Genomic DNA, 25,913 nt, shown 5'->3' with positions numbered 1-25,913 from the left:
AATCGTACTCGAATCGGTTTTCGTGCACTTTGTTAGCATGCGCGGACTTCGAATAGTTTCGTGACGGTGCAAAAAGTATCAACGTTGGAACGCTTTGTGGATTGTTTTCGGGACTGTCAAAAGTGTATCGATCGGTTTTTTGTTTTTGTTTAGAATTTCGTAACATAACCCTATTATTTTTGTTTGAAATAAGCAATAATAATAATTATTATTCTTGGACTGGAGATTCAGAATCCAGTAATTGTTGGTAAGTGTTGTTTCAACTGTATACTCACTAACTCACTTTTATGATCCTGTTATGCGTAGTTTCCTGTTATTTCATTGAAGTGGTAGAATCTTTCGACATTATTTTATAAATAAAAAATTAATTAAAATTTCGAAAACGATTTACGAAATTACCGTTCTGAAACCGTAACTAAGCAATCCCAAGGTAGGTTGGTACGCAAATAGGATCGTCCGATAACCGTCAAATTTCGGTTGGAACACATTTGAATTACTGCGCACGAGCGTGATCGTTCGGTGACGGTTCTGCGGCGGGTTGGAACAGACCTAATAATCCTCGGCGAAGTTCAGTTAATAACTGTTTGCTTAACCGAGTATCGTTACAGGTTACAGGACACTATAATCTAATAAATAATAACAATTTCTACTATCCTAAACATTGACTTGATATATATGTCAATTTTAAGAATTTTACTTAGTTATTTCAGTACCGTATCTGTATTTATGTTATTAAATAATTACATATTCCTATTTATTTCTACTAGAAATATATTTTTTTTTATCAAAAAATTATTGAGTCTACCATACCTTATATTTTAATATGAATTCACAATTGTCAAGAGGCATGTCAAAAAAGTGACAAAAAATTTCCGTTGACGTCGTTTCCGACTTTATGCATATAAAACACATAATGTGGTAGATTTGCGTCCTTATGTTATACCGGGTGCGTCTCAAAAGTGGCTCACCCCCTATAACTTTTTTATTTTTTCAGATAAAAATTGAGATTTGGTATATTAATATATGACATAAATTGGGATTGATTGATGTATTCAGTCGTTTTCTGTCACTTCCTGTTTCAGCGGAAATGACTACAACTTTTGATTCTTAAATGGTACCCTCGGTGTTTTGTTGCTTTATTCGATAGAAAATGACATTTTTGAATATGGTTTATTTGAAATTGTAACATGCGATTCATAACAATAATTTGACTCGAAATACCAAGTGTGTGGTACCAAATTATTCGTAATAAAATATTTTTCCAAATACGCTAATGAGCCACCCTCGTTCCATTTGAAAAAATTGAGTTAAAAATACGATTTGGGCATTTCTTAACCGACCAGGACAAGACACGAATAACATTAGACCGATCAAATATATTTTTCCAAGACTCCTTTTAAAAAAATTAGTGTTTTTAATACAGCCATGGCACTCTAGATTGTAATTTAAAATTCAATTTTGTTTTAAGCAAAAATGTCAAAAGTTGACATATGATATGTCATTCTATTTAGAATGTCATTTTCTATCGAATAAAGTAAAAAAAAATCCGAGGGTGCCATTTAAAAATCAAAAGTTGTAGTCATTTCCGGTGAAACAGGAAGTGACGGAAATCAATTGAATACGTCAATCAATCCTAATTTATTTCATATACTAACATACCAAATCACGTTTTTTTATCTGAAAAAATAAAAAAAGTTATAGGGGTGAGCCACTTTTGAGACGCACCCAGTATATGAAATGGCGTTAGCAGATTTACGAAAGGTTCAGGACCAGGAAATAAAAACCCTTTATTTAAACAATTACCGACACTTCCACGTATATTCTCGTCTTTCCAAGGCTGTTTTCTCTTTTGTCAAGCGTAAACATTAGTAATCTTATCCTGATAGTATAGGCTTGGTGCATTTCAAATGAAAATCGGCCGTCGATGGAGTTGAAAAATATTTACACTAAAATTTATGTAGGGGTGGGGGTAGTTTTCACCCTTCCCGTACTTTTTCTTGATTTTTGTGAAAATCAAATGTTAAAGCACTTTTTGAAGCCCTCTAACGGACAAACTAAGCACTTTTGTACAGGGCTAAATTATGTCCAATGAACTTATTTTGATTCCAAAAATACGTAGTAGTTCTATGTCCACGTAATATTGGGACCCCTGTATATGCCCAGTTGACAGAGACAAAACAAAAAGCGGCATACAATGGTGCCAGTTCGTACGTGAAATAGCATAATAAATGAGAATATATGGAAGCTATTTAATAATTCCCTTTTTCCCCTTTTTAAAGATGGACACTGGGAAAGGGAAATCGTAACGACCCCGCTTGTTATAGAGGCCCAAGCATTAACAGTTCGGTCACCAGACTTTTTGGAAAGGTGCTACAGGGTAGGCTCATGGACAGTATCTCGGAAGACCAAAACGGATTCACACCGGGGAAATCTTGCACAGATAACCTTTTTGTCCTGCAGCAGGTGATGGAAAAAAAGAGCAGTAGATCAAGAAGTCCATCTAGCATTTATTGATTTGGAGAAAGCGTACGACTCTATTCCCCGCAGAAAGATATGGGAAGTCTTGAATATCTTAGAAGTAGATAGACCTTTTGCTTAAGATAATAAAAGAGCTATATAAAGAAAAATGAATCGTACGTTCAAATAGGACACAGGCTATCTAATCCAATTAACACCACAAAAAAGAGTTACGACAAGGATGCAGCTTATTTCCTCTGATCTTCAACGCTTACGTCGAAGTAGCCCTTAGGGAATGGAAGACGAAATGTCAAGGTATGGGAATACCCACTGGGGACAACACACTATTTACCCTGAGCTTTGCAGACGATCAGGTCGTGATTGCGCAGGACTCATACGATCTAGAGTTCATGACTAAGAGGCTTTATCAAGAATACAACAAATGGGGACTTCAGGTTAGTCTAAAGAAGACCGAATACTTAGCTGTCAATTCCAACGCTTGTTTTGAAGTCTTCATTAATGATAACGTCCAGATTCAACAAGTAGACAAATTTAAATACCGAGGGTTTGGGCAAAATACGAGGGTTTGGGCAAAGTAGAAATACAAACCCGAATTCAGAAGAGCAAACAAGTTATTGGATGTCTTAACAGCCTCTGGTGGGACCGAAACTTGTCTGCAACAACTAAAAAGAGACTTGGAAGAACATTGGTGGAGTCAGTTCTTTTGCTATGGTTCAGAGCTATGGACTCTGAGTGCAGACGCGAAGCGCAAAATCCAAGTTGTTGAAATGGACTACCTTAGAAGAAGTGCAGGTATATCTAGGATGGAAAAAAAGACAAACATCGAGGTCAGGCGTATCATGAATGCATCGGAGGAAACAGTACTAGATCGAATCGAAAAATCCAGCTTAAAATGGTTTGGACATGTTCTGCGTATGCCGGAGAACAGGTGGCCAAAAAGAGTTTTTCAATGGGCTCCCCAGGGCAGAAGAAAGAGAGGTAGACCTAGAAAATCCTAGAACGGAACGGTTACGGAACCTAGAAGCTGATGACGCTCTAAATCGAGATGTGTGGCGTAGAGTAACGGGAAGGCAGCAATAAGCTGTAGTTGGAAATGAATATTAAATACTTAAACCAAACCGTTTATAAATTATTTAATAATGCTCATTTCTGTTAGACAGTTGCTTGATAACATGGTATAAAATATCTGCGGTCACTCTTTACAAATAACCATAGAAATAAATATTCATTGGTTTGTTCAGAAATAGTGCTAGTAATCGTATTTTAAGGTGTAAAGCATCGTCCTGAAACAATGCAGTGTCACGGGCTACCCGCCATAGAACGAATAAATTCAAACAACTGTCAATTTTGATTTTAGTTACTAAACTACGGTACTAAACTATGACTTTGGAGTTTGTTTTAGTAGTTTCGCCGAGGACACAACGTAATTCTGAGACCGAAACTTAATAAGAACCTATTACAACTGTAGTAAAATGTGTAACAATTGTGGAAATTAAAGATCCAACAGATGCAACATTTTTCATAAACGCTTATTTGGGCCGTTTGAAATTTTGACGCCAAATCCGGCATTACTGCATAGAAGAAATGTATCAACCCAAATGTTTTTCTCTTTTAATATATTTTATTTTTAATTAAGCTGTCTCGTCATCACTGTCTTACACGTTAAAATCCAGACCATGCTTCTACGATAACCAAATCTGTATGTATAATAACAATTTTAGTATCATTAAAATTTGTTATAACAATAAGACCATGTTAACTTAAAAATTATAAATAATTAATTTATCTTTGATTAATTCACCCCAAGTGATTTACATTTTATATTTTTTCGAACGCTGATAATCAAAAATATTCACATAAATTTTGCAAATGCGAATATCCATTACATCACTAACTGTCTACATGCAAATCTTTATAAACACCACAATAGCAAAAAATATATATTTTTATATTACTTTTTATAAAAGTAAAACCTCTGATGGGGTAGGGGACAAAAAAAAAGGTTTACTCAGATATTCAGAGGTTTTACTTTGATATGTACTCACACTGGGTTGGGGAACGTTTAGTTTTATTACTTTTTACACACTCAGATGCAAAAAAAACGCAACGGAGAAATTTTTGGTTAAATTTAAAGTAAAGTGATATATATTTTGTTATTTTTCAGCCCTATTTTCATAATTTTTTTAGCAAACTATATATTATTATATCAACTTTAATTCGTAAACTAAGTTTTTTTATAAACTTTAGTATTTGGCATATTATACAGGGTTAATCGGGGGATTGTTTTTTTACCTTAACTTTAAAACACCCTGTGCAATAATTTCGTGTGTAAATTTTCCTAAAATATAATTTTACGGTCAGAACCATGACTCCTGAGCATTTTGTTTTTTGATTCATGTCAATGCATGCTTTGGTTAATTTTTAAGAGCGAAATGAACAGTTTATTTCGCTCTGAGTTACTGATCACGATCAATTTGCAATTTTTTCAATTATCATTACATTTTGATGTATTTTTTTAATATGACGAGCTGGTTTAGGTCACTATTGTTGTAACGTCGTATTACGCTGCATTGGATACTCTATACTAAATTTAAAAGAAACGTTAGAGACTAACGATACTGTCCTGGTTTTAATAAACATTAATAACGATAACAGAACTAACGATATTAAAGAAAACATCTGTAATACTGAAGTACAGGGTGGCGCACCTCATTCGCCTCGGTTGATTATACGAAAACGGAAAGATGTAGAAACAAAATATTTTATGGGTATATATGTGGAAAGGCAATGTGCATAATTTAAAATTATTTTGAAATGTACAGGGTGTGTCAGAACTGAGATCCATACCAAAGTTATATTTTTTCTTATGGAACACCCGGTATTTTATTTCATTTTTGGATTCTTGGGCCCAAAAAAAGGCATTTATTATAAGGGTTAAATATGTTTAAAATCTTTAGTTTTTCAGATATTTAAAGATATTTAAATTTGCATGCCACAATAGATAGACTATTAACACCCTGTACATTACTTTTTATAATTAATTCTTATGCTGAGTTTAAAGGTAGAGAAATAAACTTTACTGAAAAATGGTATGGTTTCTTAAATTTATACATGGCTATCAAAAGTTGCTGATCTATTTTAAGGATATATTTTATATAAAAACTTTGTTATTTCAAATGTAACACCCTGTATTTTTTTAAATAAGATTTTGAATAAAAAGAGATTTTTAAATAAAATTGTAATCAAGATGGCTGGTGTCGCTACGGCATTTTTTTAGTGACAGTTAGTAACTATTTTCAAAGTCTACATTAGTTTATGGACATTATTATTTATAATTTAGAACAGTTCACTTAAATTTACCTACAATAGTTTAATAAGTAAGTATTCATTATTTTATCAAGAAAAATAAAGCAGTATCTGCTGGCGGAACGAATAGATATTTTAGATATGTTACTAGTGATATTATTTTGTGAGGAAAATTGCTTCTTGGCCTCAAGGGCTTATGCTCAAAGATATCCAAATAGGAATCTTCCTAATAAGAGTTTTTTTGAAAAACTTCTTGTCCTATTTCGCCTGGTAGTGTGGTTTATAAAAAACCTATTAGGCAGAAACCTGTCGTTGGAAGTGAAGAAAATGAATTTGCCGTAATTGGCTCTTTTATAGAAAATCCATGTATCTACAAGTCATCGTAAAATAATTCAAAGACTACTTCTTCGTTTTTCTTGATAGAATAATAAACACATGTTTAATAAATATTATTTATTAAACTATTGTAGGTAAGTTAAATAAAAGTAAACGGGTATAAATTTAAATAAGTCCATAAACTAATTTCGATTTTGAAAATAGCTACTAACTGTCACTAGAAACTGGTCATGACAACACTAGCCATCTTATTACAATTTTATTGAAAAATCGCTTTTTATTCAAAATCTGAGCCAGATAGGTATAGGAAACCCTAATATAGTTTGAAAGAGCATTCGAATCTGCTTCGATTTATTTAAAAAAATACAGGGTGTTACATTTGAAATAACAAAGTTTTTATATAAAATATATCCTTAAATAGATCAGCAACTTTTGATAGCCCTGTATAAATTTAAGAAACCAATACCATTTTTCAGTAAAGTTTATTTCTCTACCTTTAAACTCAGTACAAGAACTAATGTACAGGGTGTTAATAATCTATTCTACTGTAGCATGCAAATTTAAATATTTTTCAATATCTCAAAAACCAAAGATTTTAAACATATTTAACCCTTATAATAAATACCTTTTTTTGGGCCCAAGAATTCAAAAACGAAATAAAATACCGGGTGTTCCATAAGAAAAAATATATGGTATGGATCTTAGTTCTGAAACACCCTGTACATTTCAAAATAATTTTAAATTGTGCACATTACCTCCTCACATATACCCATAAAATATTTTGTTTCTACATTTTTCCGTTTTCGTATAATCAACCGAGGCGAATGAGGTGCGCCACCCTGTATACAAACAGAAAAAAAATTGTAAGAAATACCCTAATACTTTGTATTGCATCCCTTGGCTGATATAATTGCCTGTATACGTCCGATCATACTGTCATTGAGGCTGCATATACCATATTGCGTTATGCTTTCTCATTCTTCTTTAAGAACCTAGCGAAGTTCTCTTAAGAAAGCTGGTACCGCTTAGCGAGGTCTAATCCTCCTGCCAAGCATTTCCCAAACGTCAAACATGATGGTAAGTTCATAGTAGTATATAGTTCACAATAACCACCAAAGCGGCCTTGTCATATTGAACATTTACTTCAAAAAGAAATGATCATTGAAAAAATTGCAAATTCTTGGTGGCAAGTTCATTTCGCTCTTAAAAATTGACCAAGGCATGTATTGACATGATCAAAAAAACAAAATGCTCAGGAGACATGGTTCCGACCGTAAAATTATATTTTAGGAAAATTTACAAACGAAATTATTGCACAGAGTGTTTTAAAGTTAAGGTAAAAAACAATCCCCCGATTAACCCTGTATAATATGCCAAATACTAAAATTTATAAAAAAAACTTAGTTTACGAATTAAAGTTGATATAATTATATAGAGTTCGCTAAAAAATTCATGAAAATAGGGCTAAGAATAACAAAAATATAACACTTTAAATTTGACCAAAAATTTCTCTGTTGCGTTTTTTTTGCATCTGAGTGTATATGACGCAATCAACCCAAAACAAGTAATGAAATAATATTTACTTACCGTGATCTTTTGGATTTTTTAGATCGCTTGCTGGAACGAGAATCTCTTCCCGATCTAGAAAACCTTTTCTCCTGATCATAATCCTTATTGCTCATTGTTTCGTCTTCGCTGGTACTGATCTGTTGGATGTTCAAACCGTCTCTGAGTTGACTAATTGTAAACTGATCATTTAGATCGAGGTTTTGATTCGCTACTGTCATACTAAACGTACTTTCGGATATAGTTACCGATACGCTTTCATCTTCTGAGCCAGTACAAGGCAAAACTATAAAATAGAAAGGAAATTAGCATTATTTTGAGTTTGGTTTTGTTTGGCAACCTCAAAAAAATTCTCTCCAAGTATGAGCTCTTAATTTTAATATAGGAAGGCCTTTCAGTTTTCCATTTTCTTCCTTATAATAATAAGAAAGAAAATAGATTGCAATAAGAAAGAAAAAATCATATCTCGGTACCTACTATTTGGAAAGAATATATTAAGATTAGGGTAAGAAAACTGAAAAATTTGGAAAGAATATATTAAGGTATTAGGGTAAGAAAACTGAACGGCGGAGGACCTTCCTGTACAATTAAGAGCTTATACTTGGAGAGACTTTTTTTGATGTGTCTACCAACCTTTTTTTCAGAGTATAAGTGAAAAAAAAATAGTCAATTTTTTTTACCCACCCTAATAAATACATAATGCACAACCCACACACTTTGTCAACAACATTCTTTGTCATTGTCAACGTTAAAAAAACTCTCAACTGATAATAACAAATTGTGTCAAAAGCCAATTAATTTATTGAAACAATAATAATTTTACCATTGATTATTTTGTAAAATCTAAATCTAATTTAAAATAAAGAAAAATAATTTTACCGAATTTTCCATTAGACAAAAGATGACCAAAGTGCGCCCCATCCAGTCCTGCATTAGCTGTGCGTCTGTTCATATTTGGATATAAATTTGCAACGTCGTTGCCGTTAGTAAGAGCATTCAAAATTTGGAAATGAGAATCTAAACTAGTGCTGCTGTCTCTTTTACTGCCGTAACGAGAATGCATATTTGAAGAATTCCCTGTAAAACAAATGAAATTACATTTAGTGATGGGAAAACCCGATTAATTTCAGTAATCGAGTACTCGAGTATCAAGCGATTGCAATAACCGAGTGATCATACGGTTTTTTGTCCGTCGCATGTTGTAAGTACTCGTTAACGCAAAGCGCCAAGCAGTAAGCTGCGTGCGCAGAGCACATATTCTTTCGATAATGAACGGCAAGTAGTAAGCGGCGAGCGATTCGCTTGATCGGTTGATTTAATTTATTTCGAAGCATTGTCGATGTAGGTCGTAAAATTTTGTCGCTCAGATACGCAATGGATAAATATACCGGGTGCGTCTCAAAAGTGGCTCACCCCCTATAACTTTTTTATTTTTTCAAATAAAACAACGAGATTTGGTATGTTAGTATATGACATAAAGTAGAATTGATTGACATATTTAATTGTTTACGGTCACTTTCGGTTTCACCGGAAATGACTACAACTTTTGATTTTTAAATCGCACCCTCGGTATTTTTTTACTTTATTCGGTAGAAAATGACACTCTGAATAGAATGACATATCACATGCCAACTTTTGACATTTTCACATATGGTTTATTTGAAATTGTAACATGCGGTTCATAACGACAATTTGACTCGAAGTGCCAAGTGTGTGGTATCAAATTATTTGTAAAAAAATTCTTTTTCGAAATATGCTAATGAGCCACCCACGTTCCGTTTAAAAAAAATGAGATATGATCAAAAATACGATTTGGGCATCTTTTAACCGGCCAGGGCACCAGGGCACACTAAAAACATTAGACGATCAAATCTATTTTTCCAAGGCTCCTTGATTAAAAATTTGTGTTTTTAACACAACCATGGCACTCTAGATTGAAATTTAAAATACAATTTGTTTTTAAGCGAATATGTCAAAAGTTGACATTTGATACGTCATTCTATTTAGAATGTCATTTTGTATCGAATAAAGTAAAAAAAAAAAACACCGAGGGTGCCATTTAAAAATCAAAAATCGTAGTCAATTTCTGTGAAACAGGAAGTAACAGAAAACAATTGAGTACGTCAATCAATCCTAATTTATGTCATATACTAACATACCAAATCTCATTTTTTATCTAAACAAAATAAAAAAGTAATAGAGGTGAGCCACTTTTGAGACCCACCCGGTATATACGGCGTCGTATAAATTTGCTACCTGCAATGTATATAGAAAATTCGCTCGGCTTTTTATCGAGTATGTCACATTAAAATCGGATTTCAATTTATTTCATTCTAGGATCGCTTGCTTTCGTCGCTTGGTACTCGTCACTTGCATCGCTCGTTCATAATCGAGTGATGTCGGTTATTTCAATAATCGAGTACTCGAGCGAATTTTCGCTCGAGTTATCCCATCACTAATTACATTACATTATTTTACTCTATATATCTATATATGTATAACAGAGATAAATATTTATTTAATGATCTGTTATTTTATAATTGTTGTTTTTATAAATAAAACTCTTATTTATATTTAAAAATAAGAGTTGCAGGACAACAACTAGTACTTCAAAAATATAACAGGTATGAAAATAACAGTGCGCTAACAGGAGATAAGTTATAAGATAACAGTCCTCCGGCAGCGACTTTTCGCGATATAATATCAGTGTAGAGTGTAGAGTATTCGCGATATAATATCAGTACGAGTTTTACTAAGATCGTAATTGGTATTAAGCTTGCGATGTAAAATAGAATATTGCTTTATTAGGAGTAAAAATGACACTTTCTGCGGCGAGGCTGTACGTATGACATTACAGACGAGGCACAAGAAGTCATTTTTATTCCGAATAGAACAGCTATTTTTTTTCAAACGTCACAAATACTTTGTTAAACAATTACGTTGCAAATTATATAAAAGTATTTAAAAGTAATAGCTTTGTCAGTAATTATATATCGAGAAACTATGGTTATGCTCGTTCAATTTGAAACTTTATGTCAGTTTAATAATATACGTACATTTGTGTTTAAGAAACATTCAGGCTGAGAGCGTCGAGCGTCGCGTCCGCGTCGCCATGAAATCAAATCAATTCCCTTAACTTAAATTAGACCGTTCAGGCAGAAAGCGTCGCGTTCGGCGTTGCGCTAGCGTCCGTTGAGCGTCGAACGTAGAGTTCAATCTGAATTGTTTTTCGGCGAGATTTTTAGCGTTCAGTTCAGGTTGTCATAGGCAGTGGCGGATACAGAGGGGGGGCCCATGGGGTCCGGCCCCCCCTAAAATCTGTAAGGTGGGTTAAAAATGACGCTCTAAAAGGAATATTTTACATTATTTTTGATTTGGGCCCCCCCTAAAATAAATTCCTGTATCCGCCCCTGGTCATAGGCGTCTAAGGACCAGCACGCAGAGGCGCTAATCGCCGAAATACAGGCAAGACCTGCACTGCGGAATGCAAACTTGCCTCAATATAAAAATAGAAATCTGCGTGATCGACTACTTGAAGAAATACCTACAATTCTAGGTATTTCTAGTAAGTATTTTTTCCCAGTACGAGTAAATATATGAGAGCTTTCGAAATTTCTTTGTATGGGTTTTCTATACTGGCTAAAAGTATCACAATTGAAAAGGATCAGTTAGAGTCGTTTTTAATCCTCCCTTGGCTGGTATTAACTAATGGATTTGTTTATACTTATTATAATATATTAAAATATTAATTTGGATTAAATCTTAAAATGAAATATATTAGTTTGTAAAATGTGAATGTTTTTGTAGATTAAAGGAATTTGGTCTGGGTAGTTTTTATCTAAGGTTTTTGGTACTATCTATTTTTATATATATATATATATATATATATATATATATATATATATATATATATATATATATATATATATATATAGCAGCATATGTTGGTTGTTGATATATATACATAGTTGCTACAGCAGCAGTTGTTGCTATATATATATGTGTATATGTTACGGTTACGGTCCGATATTCGGTTAATATCGACATTACCCGGTTAATCTCGAGAATAACACAAATAAAACAAGCAAAAACAAAAACAAAACCAAACCCAAACATTAACCTGTTAATGTCGACATTAACCGGACATCGGACTCGGAGAGGCACTTCTCATTTGGTCTTCGTTGTGTTAATGCCTATAAATATAAATTCTTAAATATATTAATTAGTTTAACGGAATAATAATAAACTAAGCTCATATGACGCTGCGCTGACGCTCCCAGCCTGAACGACCGGACGCGACGCTAACGCGACGCTCTCAGCCTGAATGCACCTTTAGGAGTAAAAGTGCATTGCTTTTATGCCTAGGCGTTAAAATAGCGTTTTTATATTGTCAATCACGTCGAAAAAATTAATACTTTTGTGACGTTTAAAAAAAATATATTTTTTTCCCATTAAGCGAGTCGGCATTATTTTTTGATGGCAAAAACTTATACCGGGTGCGTCTCAAAAGTGGCTCACCCCTATAAGTTTTTTTATTTTTTCAGATAAAAAAACGAGATTTGGTATGTTAGTATATTATGACATAAACTGGGATTGATTGACGGTATTCAATTGTTTTTGGTCACTTCTTGTTTCGCCGGAAATGACTACAACTTTTGAAATAGCTCCATCGGTATTTTGTTGCTTTATTCGCTTGAAAATGACGCTCTGAATAGAATGACATATCATACGTCAACTTTTGACATTTTCGAATATGGTCTATTTGCAATTGCAACGTGCGATTCATAACGACAATTTAACCGAAATACCAAATGTGTGGTACCAAATTATTCGTAAAAAAATGCTTTTTCCAAATATGCTAATGAGCCACCCTGGTTCCATTTGAAAAAATTGATTAAAAATAAAAGATATGATTAAAAATACGATTTGGGCATCTTTTAACCCGCCATGCGCCAGGATAAGATACTAAAAACATTAGACGATCAAATCTACTTTTTCAAGGCTCCTTGATTAAAAATTAGTGTTTTTAACATAGCCCCATTGCACTCTAGATTGACATTTAAAATCCAATTTTGTTTTAAGCGAAAATGTCAAAAGTTGGCATATGTTATGTCAATCTATTGAGAGTGTCATTTTCTATTGAATAAAGTAAAAAAAGAGTGCCATTTAAAAATCAAAAGTTGTAGTCATTTCCGGTGAAACAGGAAGTGGCCAAAAAGAATTGAATACGTCAAGAAATCCTAATTTACGTCATATACTAACATACAAAATCTCGGTATTTTTATCTGAAATAATAAAAAAGTTATATGGTGAGCCTCTTTTGAGACGCACCCGGTATAGATAATAGTACAGCAATAAACAACTTGTGTCCATTGCTGCGGTATATTTTGTACCAATAAGTACCAACGTCACTAAACCCATATCAAATGTTGAATACAAAACAAAACTAGCGATTTCTAATATACAGGGTGGTCCCAATTGTAATCGCGAAACATCGCCAGCATATTCTGCAGACAAAAATAAGTAAAAAGTTTCAAACAATTTTTATGAATAATGCATATTTCTCAAAATGTCAATAAAAAAAATATTTTCCTTTTGTAAAGACAATCCGGGGACATACTGTATATCAAAAATTTGAGAGTACACAGCATCTTGCTGATAAACTCCGTTCCTTTAAAACTTGTAACTTACCAATATTCCGTGAGCGACTTCTAAAATGATGTTTGAAAGAGGCCTTTACTTCAGCTATTTGCACTGATACTTGACTATCCCCTGAGTTCATCCTCGATTCTATGCTCACGTGCCTAGTAATTATAGTTATATATGTTACAGTAAAAGTTGGAAATCAGTGATTGTAAACAATTTCTAATGAAAGCTCACATTCACTGATTTGCTAAGACTACGCCAGTAAAAGTTCAACAGCTATTTTTGAAACCAACTTTTACTAGCGAATGCTAGTATTCCCTGGACGATAGCAGTGAGTTTGAAAGATTCAGTTAGCGCGGTTGCCACATGATGTAAAATATAAGGATATATAAGGATAAGTTGAATAATAGACAATATAAGGATAACATTAAATTGGGCTAAAAGTTGGCAACGTTGACAGATATCTGGCGTAAATTCGCTTCTGTGGTTATGTATAATTGTTTTGTTATCGTTGTAAAAAGTGCTGTACGGTATTTTCCATATGGAGGAAATTTTCTGTGAAAAATTAAGGTAAACTAGGCACTCGGAAGAATGTAATAGTGATTGTTTTTCATTTTTGCAATATAATGAAGTCATACCAAAGTTAAGCATGCAAGAGAGACACATATATTAAGTAACCTAGTGACTATGAACTTATTAAACGTTCTGATATGCTTGAAGTAGAGTTTGAAAAAAATTGAATAACCCCCATTGAAGAAAATTCGGGCATACTTTATTTTGTCCACGATGAAGAACTATTAAAAAAAAACTTGTACCAACAAGTAATCTCATGTTTATGAATGAATATAAAATTTTTAAAAATATACTAAAGAAGTAAAATGTAATTTTAAGATATGTGGATCAGTTTGAATATTAAGGTCATCCAATATTCTTAAAAGTTTTATTTCTTCTAACTTCCACTAACACTCTTCCTCACCACACTCGCTCTGTACAATAGAATAACTTTTACTGGTAACCTTTAGTAAATGTTACTTTCACTAGTGAATGTTAGAAATTACTAGGAAACGTCGACAAATCTCTTTAAAATAACATATTCACTGGTCCAATGCGTAATTTTTAGCATTTCCTAGTGAATGTTAATAATTACTGAATTTCCGACTTTCACTGTAACATATACATTTACTAAATTAACTTATTTTACCTGTAGATCACGCTTAAATCGCTCATCAAGTCAGAATCTAGGGCCGCTTGTCTTCTATTTACCAATCTCGGCAAATACCTTACGAACGACGAGCTGAGCTCGTTACTGGCTGCGCCATTTAATTCGAACTGTAGCCCCACAGGATCAGTATGGTTCTGGCTCCAAACCGATATATTTTCGCCTTCGTTATACTTCTTTCGTTTGGAATATACCCGGGTAATTATTTTATGTTTTTGTACCTTCATAGGCATTGTTTCCGTATCTTCGTCCATTTTTCCGCAACATTTTCTAAGTAAAAGAATTAAGCTTATAAAATGTGTGTTATAAATACCGTATGACATAAGTGACGTCAGAATGGCGTCTCTAACTATGAACGTAAAATGCTAGTTTTCAATTATGTTTTTGAACACTGATTACAGTTCAGAGTGTAATCAGTTTTCAAAAAAATAAATTTATATAAACAATAAATGTATATAATGAAAGTATTTCAAAATTGGCATTTCCTGATTGCCAATGGTACTATACGGTCCTGGTCACTTTATCTCCGTGGTATGTATTTTAATGCAAGCGACAAAAGAGAGAGGGGCAAAACAAAGTGACATACAGCGTTGCGTGTTGCCAGTTTTTACGTGTATAGGCAGGGATATGTATGGATAGGTAATAAACTTCGCATTTTTCTCTCTCCGACTTACAAAATCGCCATAGCTATTCTAGATATGTCGGTAAACGCCGACCCAAGACACTTCTCTTGTCAAGACGGAATAAGTGTACATATTACCTTAGCTTTAAATAAATTAGAAAAAATTATCTATTTTAAAAACTTTCATGTGTAATCTAAGCTAAATATAATCTTACAGCTGTAGTAAAATGAACAACTAAGGGCGAAAAATAAAGTTCCAATCCTAGATGCAACATTTTTCGTAAACGCCTACTTGTGCGGTTTGAAATTTTGACGCACAATCCGGCAATACCGCATGGAAGAAATGTATCAACGCGACTTTTATCACTTTTTAATACGAATTTGATTTTTCATGTGTCAGCTGTCTACATCGCATTAAAATCCAGACCATTTTTGACCATGACCGGATCGTAAAATTTCTATAACAGAAATATATAGTTCAAGAAGTCTTTTTAGTCTTATTGTAGAACATTACCGCGCAACAAAAAGTTATGATGTTTTTTTGTTAAATATTATTTTCAGAGACACCCTGTATAAATATTACAAACATGTTTTTATCTTTATACCCGATTCATGGAAAACGTCATGGATAACTCCGATCCACAAAAAAGGAAGGAAAGATATTGGCACTAACTACAAATGTATAGCTGTGTCTAGCACTCTTAGCAGACTGTACGGAAAAATACTTAAAACCCTAATAGAAGATGAATTTAGTCTCCATGAGATTGAAGAACAAGCCGGGTTCAGGGCAGGCCGCTCATGCATTGATAATATCTTTCCAATAACTCACGATCATTGAGAAAAAGACGGCAACGAATAACAACCAAATTCATCTCCTGTTTGTGGACCTTAGTAAGGCTTATGATACGGTACCAATTAAGAAACTATAGGAAGTTCTCGAAAAAAACCCAATAAATATAACACTAATAAAAGCGGTACAGCAACTTTACTGCAGTTGTTCCGCAAGAATTAAAATAGGCCCAACTCTATCTGAATTATTCCCAATATCAAAAGGTCTAAAACAGGGTTCTTGTCTGTCCCCAACTTTATTTAAAATCTACCTATCAGAAGCTCTTAAGCACTGGCGCAAGAAGTGTTCTCAGATGGGAATACCTATTAATGACAACCTTTCTCTGTATACTCTGCATTTCGCCGATGACCAGATAGTAATGGCCCAAGACAAAGAAGACCTAGAATACATGACCAGAAAACTGATAGAGGAGTACGAGAAATGGGGACTGGAGCTAAACAAGAAGAAGACAAGATATATGTGTGTTGGGGGCGAGTTGGAAGACCTAGTATTAAATAACAATATAAAAATCGAAGCTTGCGAAGAATATATGTATTTAGGGGTAAAAATCACAAACAAAGGGAGATGCGAAAAGGAAATCGAAGAACGGATTGGTAAAGGCAGAAAGGTGATAGGAACGCTGAACTCGGTGCTTTGGTCTAGGGATATCTCGGATCACAGAAAAAAACTGATTTATAACGCGATTCTGAAAAGCATAATGTTATATGGCTCTGAGATATGGCAGTTAAGCAAAAAACATAAAAAGAAGTTGTTGTCGACCGAAATAGACTTCTGGCAAAGATCAGCCCGAATCTCCCGTTTAAAAAAAAATGAAGGTGAAGGGTAACATTGTACAAGATATACAAGAAAAACAACTGCAGTGGTACGGCCATGTACAACGAATGGCTGACGATAGAATACCAAAGCAAATGTTGCAGTAGACACCTACAGACACGTAAACGAGGCCGGCCTAAACTCTCCTGGAATCAAGGAATCATGACAGAGCCATGTCGGAAAGGAACCTACCAGGAGATTGGGACAATAGACGGAGGTGGCGCATGGAGACCTGAGGGCGACAAAGGACGCTGTAAAACCGGACATACGTACATGTTTTTATCTTACCTTAGAATCTTTCTACTGAACCTTCTCCAAACACGGAACGTGGCACAACACCACGTCCACGAAGCCATTGCAATGCCTTCTCCGAATATTGCCAATAATTGTAACTGGAGCATTGCAACACTAGGCCTTTTGTTCTGTTTGCAATGAGAATAGTCCATACTGAAGCTGGTCAATTTACATCTAAACAATTTCTCAATAATGTTATTTCGAATTAAAATACATAAAATTATAGTCTTTCAACATACCTTGACATGCACAGATCAAAGTCTAATATATTTATATACTCCTTTAAGTGTTTTATACCTAAAAATTCCCAAATTACATGCTACAGAAGTTAGTTTTGTTAGTGTTGGAATGAGTGAAATAATCTAATTGATTTTATAAATATTTTTGATATATAAGAGTGTGTTAGTAAATAAATCTACAGAAAAACATAATATCACAGTATAAATATGAAATCCTTCTACCCTGTTATTGTACTTACAAAATATAATCTTCTAAACTGACATTCCACTGGTCTCTATTTATAGCCACGTATATATGATAACTAATAGTAACTATGCAGAATAATACCATAAAAATTATAAAAACTGCCATTCTGACAATAACTGACTGTATTCTTCTAGCAGAGGTTTGAGATATAACTTCTTCGCTTTCACTTTTCACTTCAATCAAGAGTATTAAACCTACAATTTGAAATTAAAAAAAATCTAAATAAATAATACAACAAAAAAATAATACCTTGAACTATGAAGTATATTGAAATTAACCTTGTTGATATTAGAGGAGCCAAATAAAGTCCTTTTGCATATAAATTAACAAATCCAACAAAACATATGCCCATAGTATAATCACCATCAATTTCACCTATAGCCATTGTTGTTATAGTTAAAATTAACGGTAGACTCCAAGCTACCAAATGGAAGTAGGCTCTTTTCTTATCTACTCTATCCTGTATTTTTCCTAAAAGTTATACATATTTCAGGAGCTTAATACACCATACACTTAAGCAGCGAGAGTTCCTCAATAAGTGCAGATGTGCACGTGAACCACCAAATTTAATGTCTTTTCTTAAAAAAATTAAATAAATAAAATTAAATTTTATCATTACTTCATTAGTTCTATTTATTCCAAAAATGATTCGTTACAGACTTGAAATTAGAACACATACCTTCGCGTCGACTTTATGACGAAAAGGCATATCTCAATAATTGTTGGTGATTTTGAGATATCAAAGCAATGCATGGCCCATTGGGTCATTTTTAAACATACCGAATTTGCGCATCACAATATTATACCTTTTTCATTTTATAATCTTTTAAAAATTTGCCCTATCTCAAATACTAGAATTCTTCATTATGACGAAGGGACGTATGTCGAGATAGGACTCTTAAATCAACTCAGAATGAGTTGACTCTGCGCATAGTCCAGAAAATTGTCCAAGAAAAAACGGCCGAAGGAAAATTGACCGAAACAAGGATTGTCCGAATGGAAAATTGCCCGAAATAATAATTTCCGTAAGAACATTTTAGCGAACCAGAAAGTTGCCCGAAAAATACAATAATTGTCAGTTTATTATCATTTTCCGGCCATTGTCATTGTCATCCCTGCGAATTTCTGGAAAATTGTAATTATTGTGTCTATCATTAACCAGCATAAACACTTCTTTAGAATGGAAGTTGAATCTGTAATTAGTAAACAGGGAAAAGAGAAAGTTCACAGTTATTTTATCAAAAAGCCACGGTGAAGAAACATGTTTTGTTTTTGTTTAGTTTGGTTTTTATTAAATGGACCGTATGTTTTATATGTCGTGTATTAGAGCAATCTTTTACCAAAAATCAACGTCGTGGGGAATGTTAATTTCTGTCAATTGTAGTTCGATGCTTTTCTTTTTCGGGCAACTATCTTTTTTACTTTTCGATGAATTGTTTTCGGGTAATTCTCCTTCGGTGAATTTTTGTCAAATAATTTTACTAGATTCTATTCTAGTCTATTTATGCCCAGCTGTTACCGGTAATTCGTGAAAGTTATAGAACAAGAATCCTAGAACGATAGCAAATTTGTGATGAAATTTGAAGATGTGATGTCGGAATCACATTCTAAACTAAATTCAGGACCAAAACCTATATTACGAAAATATCAAGATCTAAAACCCCTTTGCACTGGTGATAAACCTGTCATTAAATCACCAGATGTTTTATTTTAAATCATTGCCTCAATTAACTAAATAACTACTAAAAATATTGTTACGGATTCCATGGGTCCACTATTTAAACTCACGATAAAATACTTAACGAATTTATTTGTCTCACTCTGTACACACAACTTATGCAACTACTATTACTCGAACGGTATTTCGCGGTATTTTCAAACTTCAGACTTCAGACTATCTTCAGACTTGTCCAACTGTCAAAGCGCGGGCCTTATATACCCCCTGGCGATGGTTTCTGGAATTTTCTAAAGAATTCTGTAATTTTCTTTTACTTTCTGTCGAATTCGCCAGGTTCCTCAATGCACGTTGCGGTTATGCAACCAGTAATACACCTTGACCTTAACAATATATTAGTACTTAGATAAATGTATTTTCGTATAAAAAAAATAAATTAATATTAAAATAAGCTAGATAATCGTATTTTAATTTATCATCCTTTTTAGAATGAACATTGTTTTTCTTCTCTGTTGATTTGAAAATATTTGTTTCTGATTTTTTGGTGATTTCTACTTTTGTTCTTGTATATATCTAATTCTAATGCCGGCACCGCACCGCATATGCGGCATTTGGCGATTTCCGAGCGCTCGTCGCCGATCTCCGATCACTGTGGACGGGGAAGTTGGAGTTCGGCGACTAGGTCGACGACGAGAACGAGCGTTCGTCTCTGTGTTGTTGCTATCAAAGCTTGGCGATACCCGCATGTGTGGAGGGAAAGGCGAAGTCCGATGACGAGCGCTTGGTCTCGGTAGTTGACAAGCATGTACGTTCGCGGCATAAAGTGAAATTTAATTCACATAGGCGTAGGTATACTATTCGGTCGGTAATAAATTTATTGTATTAAAACCTTAGAATGTTTCCTCAAAGTCTCTGTTTAAGTGTTAATACAAAAACGCTATTAAAAAAATTAAAAACTTTACATTTATTGGCCAAAGTAAATGATTTTCTTTAAATTGCTCTCCTGATAAGATAGCAAAAATTGAGATACGCCTTTTCGTTGTAAGGCGACGATACTTTTTTCCACATTTCTTATCTGACCTATCTATTACTTTATAAACAAAACTCTCTGAATTATTCCTTCCAAGGCACTAGAACTAAGAAACTAAGGAAAATGTTCTCCCGGGGAACTAGAATTTCCACCTCTAATTTGCCTTAGATCGACGATTTCGCAGCATTAAAGTTCTTTTGGGCGCGGTCACGTGACATTTTTCTAAGGTGAACGCCAAAATCATTGAACGACGCGCCGCCACTGCACATAGTTTACCTTTAAAGTGATTTTTTTCTTACCTAGAGCTTGTAGGGAGCTCATGTACCAAGCATAACTGAAAATCATAAACCATACTAAGCCAGCAATGAGAAAATAATACACCAAAAAGAAAATAACGACACACGAGAGGTTTTCTGTGGCGCTAGGTTCTGATTTTCTTAAAGTCCCGTCCTTTTTACAAACGATATCTTCTCGAGTGTCATATCCTGAAATTAAACATTACTTCAGGTTATAAAGCTGTATATTTATTTAATACATAATACGTAATTACCTATAAATTGAACTATCCACCCTACATTAGATATAAGGAAACAAATATTTACAAAAAATATTGCTTTCACTGGATACTTATTGGCTGTTCTCCAGTCCATAACAAATGTCATTATTGCAATAAAATTTCCAAGCACAATGCATATACTAGCACACCATTTTATTAAGTTATGAATTTGATCAATTTCGTTTTCTGTGTATAAAGAATCTTTACAATGCAAACCACAGCCTTCAACATCTAAAAAAAAACAGATTATGTAAAAGTATACATTATTTAGAAAATATAGAGAATTCGATAAAAGTTGGTGTGCAAGTCATCAAAAACGTCGAAACTATTTCCAAATTATCCAGCTTATAATCTTATATCCCGATTAAAAAAGTCATCTAGTAAACTAATAAGGCTTTTTGTTGGTAACCTGATTTTTCCCATTTTCGATGTTATACTGAGATTTCTTTGACAAATTTGAAATTAAATCTGAGTTTTGTTTATTTGAAACTGCGACTTTTATTGCAATAACATGCCAAAATCACTAAATAGTCAAAATCAGCAACATCTTGTCTTTGCTCAATTATTTTGAACAGAAAAAGGATCATGTTGAGTCCCTCTTGGCGCGAAACCGCGAGAAACTGTGTTAGCCCACGGCCACATAGAAAGCGATTTTTGCATGAAGCCTCTTTTGCAACTAAAACAAAATAACAAAATTATATAGGAGTGGCCCGACCAAAAGCCTGTAGCGTTCGGCGTCAATCTCGTAAAAGACGCAAATGAAAACAAATCAGTTTGTTTTCTGTAGCGTCTTTAGCGATTTCTAAAGGTGCGTTCACATCAGCTGCGCCGCTCTGCGCAAATCATATTTTTAACATATACTTTTGTGCGCGCTAAAAAATACACTTCAAAAGTACGTGTTAAGAAAATGTTCTGCGCGGCGCGGAGAAGTGCAGCCGGTGTAAACGCACCTTAAGATGAGACCCCGTCATAGGCGGGCGTAATATTTACAATACAATAAAAATAAATTAAATAGTATGCATGCAATAGACATGTTCACTAATTTCTAATTTCAATGAATTTCGATAGGTACATATGAGTAAAAAAACATGGCACTCAAAATTTTTCTTAAAAACTATAATTTTCTCACAAAAACGCAAAACAAAATTGAGAAATGCAGCAAGGCTAGAAAACGTACCCGGCTCGAGGCTACATGTTTTTTACGTCACTGCTTTGATCGATCGATGGCGTCCGTACGATCGTGCACTTGCCGCATTGTTTTTATAGACGTTCGCGTAGGTGTATTGTTTATTTTCATTGTTTTGGTGTTTTGAAGAAGTAAATGAGTTCAAATAAGTGGTGTTTTGTCCCTGGGTGTATTAATACTTCAAAAAATAATTCACAGAAGTTTAAATCGTTTTTTTTTGCACCCCTTGCTTTTAATTCTTTTTTTCTACTTTTAAGTGCATTTAATTTTAAGCTTGTTTTTAAAAAGTTTTTTTTATCAATTTTTTCACTTGTAAATTTTTCGCTTAATATGGGTTCTATAGTGTCCAATTTAAAATGAGGTACATAAGGATCTCTCTTGGAAACTGTTGAATATACAAAGTCGGTTAAATGGAAGCAAAGTTGCGAATTTGTGTGCCCAAAAATAATATATGTCTATTTTATTTTAAATCCATACCGTTACGTAGATACAAGGTGAAAAAAAAATAACATTTTCGAAAAACCACCATATTTTCTTTATTATTGGAGTTAAGGTAATCAAAATTTCAATATATGGGCAAGGCAACATGGCAATTTTAAAAATGATATCAAGAAAAACCTAGGCCTTCTATGTTGCGCACGGCCGAGGTCAGCTTTTATTTTTCTTATGAGCACCATATTTAAATTTGGCATTTTAAAAATCCTCATTAAAAATGTTTTCAACCATGTATTTTAATATGGCGCCCATAGGAAAAGCAAAAGTGCACTTCGGCCATGCGCAACGTAGTAAGCCTAGACTTTTTTGAACATGATTTTCCATATTGCCTTACCCCTATGTTAAAATTTTGATGACCTTAGCTCCAATAATAAAGAAAATATGGTGGTGTTTAGAAAATGCACATTTTTCTTTTTCTCCCTGTATTTACGTAACGGTATATAAATATTAAATATAATAGACCTTGATTATTTCTGGATACACAAAAACGCAACTTTTCTTCTATTTAACCGATCTTGTAACTTTAACGGTCTTCAAGATCCCCATTATTCCCCATGCAGGTACCTCATTTTAAACTGGACACCCTGTATACGTGTGCGAATTTTCAGGTAAATACAATTAAAATTTGGCTCCTTCTCCTTAATACGGCCCTATATCAGATCAACAATACAATAATTTTATATTGTCTTAGCTTCTACATACGCATGCAAATTTTCAGTTTAATATGATAATTAAAATTTAAAATTTGGCCCCCTCCTCCTAAATACGGGCCTTTGACAGCTCAAAAACTCAATAATTTTGTATTGTCAAAAACCTAGTGTTGTTTGTTATCGCTTTCAAGTAAACCCCTCCTCCATCTCACTTAAGTAAAGCTTTGTTTTTAAACTAGTAATAAACTCCAAATATTAATCACAATAAACCAAATTTAATATATGCAAACTACATCCGAGCACAACGCGATATGTCGTATTCTAGCTTGTTCTGCTAGAAATTCCACAGCGTGCAGACAGCATCGTTTACTCGCGCGGAAATACCGATCGAAGCAGTGACGTCAGGCCGCGTTTAGCAGATTCAAACAATTACGATAATTTCGCACGGATTTTTGAGGCATAAGCATAGATAAAAGAAAATAATCTTCTATTGGCATAAGCCTTTTACGGAATGTTATGAAACTTCGCATACTGAGTTTTAATGTCATAATGAATGATTTTATGAGAAGTAGGCACGTTTTAATTTTTTTGTGAACATTTCTATTGGTAATATTTACTATTCTATTATATAATTATTTATTATATTATAATTATAACATACAAGTAACCACAAAACTACAACATAAAAAATCAATACACAAATAAACTAAAATTCCTAAAATAAATAATAATAATTATTTTTACACACACCACTGGCACTATAGTCTGGTGAAACGAATAACTTTGAATTTGACAGTTCCCGCGGGCTTTTCTAGTGTTAATTTTATTAGGTTAGCAACTTGCGGCCATGCATTTTTCTGTGTTGTCTGATATTTAGAAATGTCAAAAGCTGATGACATTTTAATTTTGATAATTATGACATTTCGTGTTGATTTTTGCAAGAAGAGGAAGAACTGTCACTTGTTTTATTATTTTCCTTTTCTATTTCACGAAAGTAAAAAGAGTTACCTATCTGATTCGTTCAGGCACTCAATTTAAAGACTATCAGTAACTTTTTTGACAGAGGGATTTTATATTTGCCATGTTGGTAAAAAATAACGGTCAAAATTCAAAGTTATTCATTTTATAGACTATAGCAGTAGTTCAACGCCCGTCCAACGATTGATCTGAGCATATTTTTCATTGTGTCCTTCATCTTCGTCTTTTCAATTTATTTATTGTTGAACGGGCCGGGAATTCCAAGAGCTTTTTCGTTACTAATCGACAGCTTGATAGAAACTGGAGACCTGCCGCTTCTTTTGCGTGTTTTTAATGGACACAAATCGAAAAAAAAAGCTTCAAACGGTAAAATCGCAAAAGCGCTTCACACGCAAAAAAACAAGAAACGCTTTCTGTGTGGCCGTGAGCTTAGAGAGGTAAAAAATGATATTATTGCTTAAATTATGCGACTTTTATTGAAAATACACAGACCTTCAAGCTTAAGATTTAAATGTTTCAGTTGGGCTCAATATCAGTTTACGAAAAACTGAGTAGAATCTCACAAAAGGTAAAGACTAAATGTTAACTAATTAGAACTTTAAATTTTTAGCATTCGTTCAGAGAACTTGCTAATATTTTCATTTAATTAGAATTTGTTTGTATAATCATAGATAAAGTAATAATGTAGGTATTGAAAAATATTTAATATATTGAGTGAAATTGAAGTGAAAAATTGGTAACAAAATTACAAATTTTATTTGACATTTGTAAGTCAAAGTAAAAACTAAGGCAAAAATCATTGGTAAAAACAGTAGCAGAGGCAACACTGTGAAGTGCATTCGTCAATTGTGGTCAGGGTGAATCTACACTATCCTAAAAACGGCGTAACGACATTGAATCGATTTCCAGTAATTCTATTGGCTGAAATTTTTGATAGATGATTTTGACAGATAAAATTTCTGACAGATGAATTTTTCAGCCAATAGAATTACTGGTCATCTATTCAAGGTCGTTACGCCGTTACGCTGTTTTCAGGATAGTGTGGATGCACCCTCAAATAACTATTTTGATGACATGCATGCCAACTTTATCTTTAAAGGCCGCAATTTTACTTGCATGCAACGCAACAAAAGTTGCAGCTATTTTACGCAGCTAAGTTCCAGTTCACTTTACAGACAGCAATTTTTACGGAAATATTTTGTTGCATTAGACATTTATTAGCTGCATCGCGTCATTTGCAAATTTCAAGAGAACAGGAGAAAACATGATAAGCGCCAAGAAATTTTAGGGTTTTACAATATTACAGTAGGTTCAACTTATAGGTGGGAATTCTAGTTCCTTGGGAGGAACTAGTTTCTCCAGAGGAATAGTTCCTTGAACTAGGTCTTTAGTTGACAATAGTTCCCGACTAACATTGACATCCCCTTGCTTGCTAATGCGTTTCGTTGTCAGTCAGAACTATTCACAGTATGATCTGTATAATTTTTATAATGTACGTAGATATAACGAGACGTGTAATTGTGTATGTTAAAAACATATATAGGGAAATTGGAAGAACTTTCGTTGCACGTCATTAATGACACCATGCGTCGTCTTATGGAGTTTGCTGGTGGTCGTATTATGATGTACAACGAAAGTTATTTTAATTTCCCTTATAGGTAAGTTTTATAGCAGATAAAAAATATAAAAAAGAAACTCAAATCAGAGTTTAAAAAACTATATCACAA

The 25,913-nt window shown here is 33.6% G+C and overlaps 1 protein-coding gene across 1 annotated transcript in view; it reads right to left on the bottom strand.

Moving 5' to 3' along the window:
- The window catches only part of LOC115879490 (protein smoothened), a 40,282-nt gene that overhangs the window by 9,056 nt on the left and 5,313 nt on the right, over positions 1-25,913 (bottom strand). The window contains exons 3-11 of the mRNA XM_030896391.1: positions 20,872-21,108; positions 20,621-20,806; positions 17,866-18,087; positions 17,609-17,810; positions 17,125-17,304; positions 14,534-14,821; positions 13,378-13,490; positions 8,566-8,763; positions 7,708-7,972 (exon numbers count right to left, since the gene is read on the bottom strand). Coding sequence (XP_030752251.1) covers positions 7,708-7,972; positions 8,566-8,763; positions 13,378-13,490; positions 14,534-14,821; positions 17,125-17,304; positions 17,609-17,810; positions 17,866-18,087; positions 20,621-20,806; positions 20,872-21,108 — 1,891 coding nt within the window. The remainder of the gene's footprint in view (positions 1-7,707; positions 7,973-8,565; positions 8,764-13,377; positions 13,491-14,533; positions 14,822-17,124; positions 17,305-17,608; positions 17,811-17,865; positions 18,088-20,620; positions 20,807-20,871; positions 21,109-25,913) is intronic.

The sequence above is a fragment of the Sitophilus oryzae genome, unplaced genomic scaffold (genome assembly GCF_002938485.1).
Source record: "Sitophilus oryzae breed Bouriz unplaced genomic scaffold, Soryzae_2.0 scaffold_1576_pilon_pilon, whole genome shotgun sequence".
Classification (NCBI taxonomy): domain Eukaryota; kingdom Metazoa; phylum Arthropoda; class Insecta; order Coleoptera; family Curculionidae; genus Sitophilus; species Sitophilus oryzae.
This window is presented reverse-complemented; position numbering and strand designations above follow the sequence as displayed.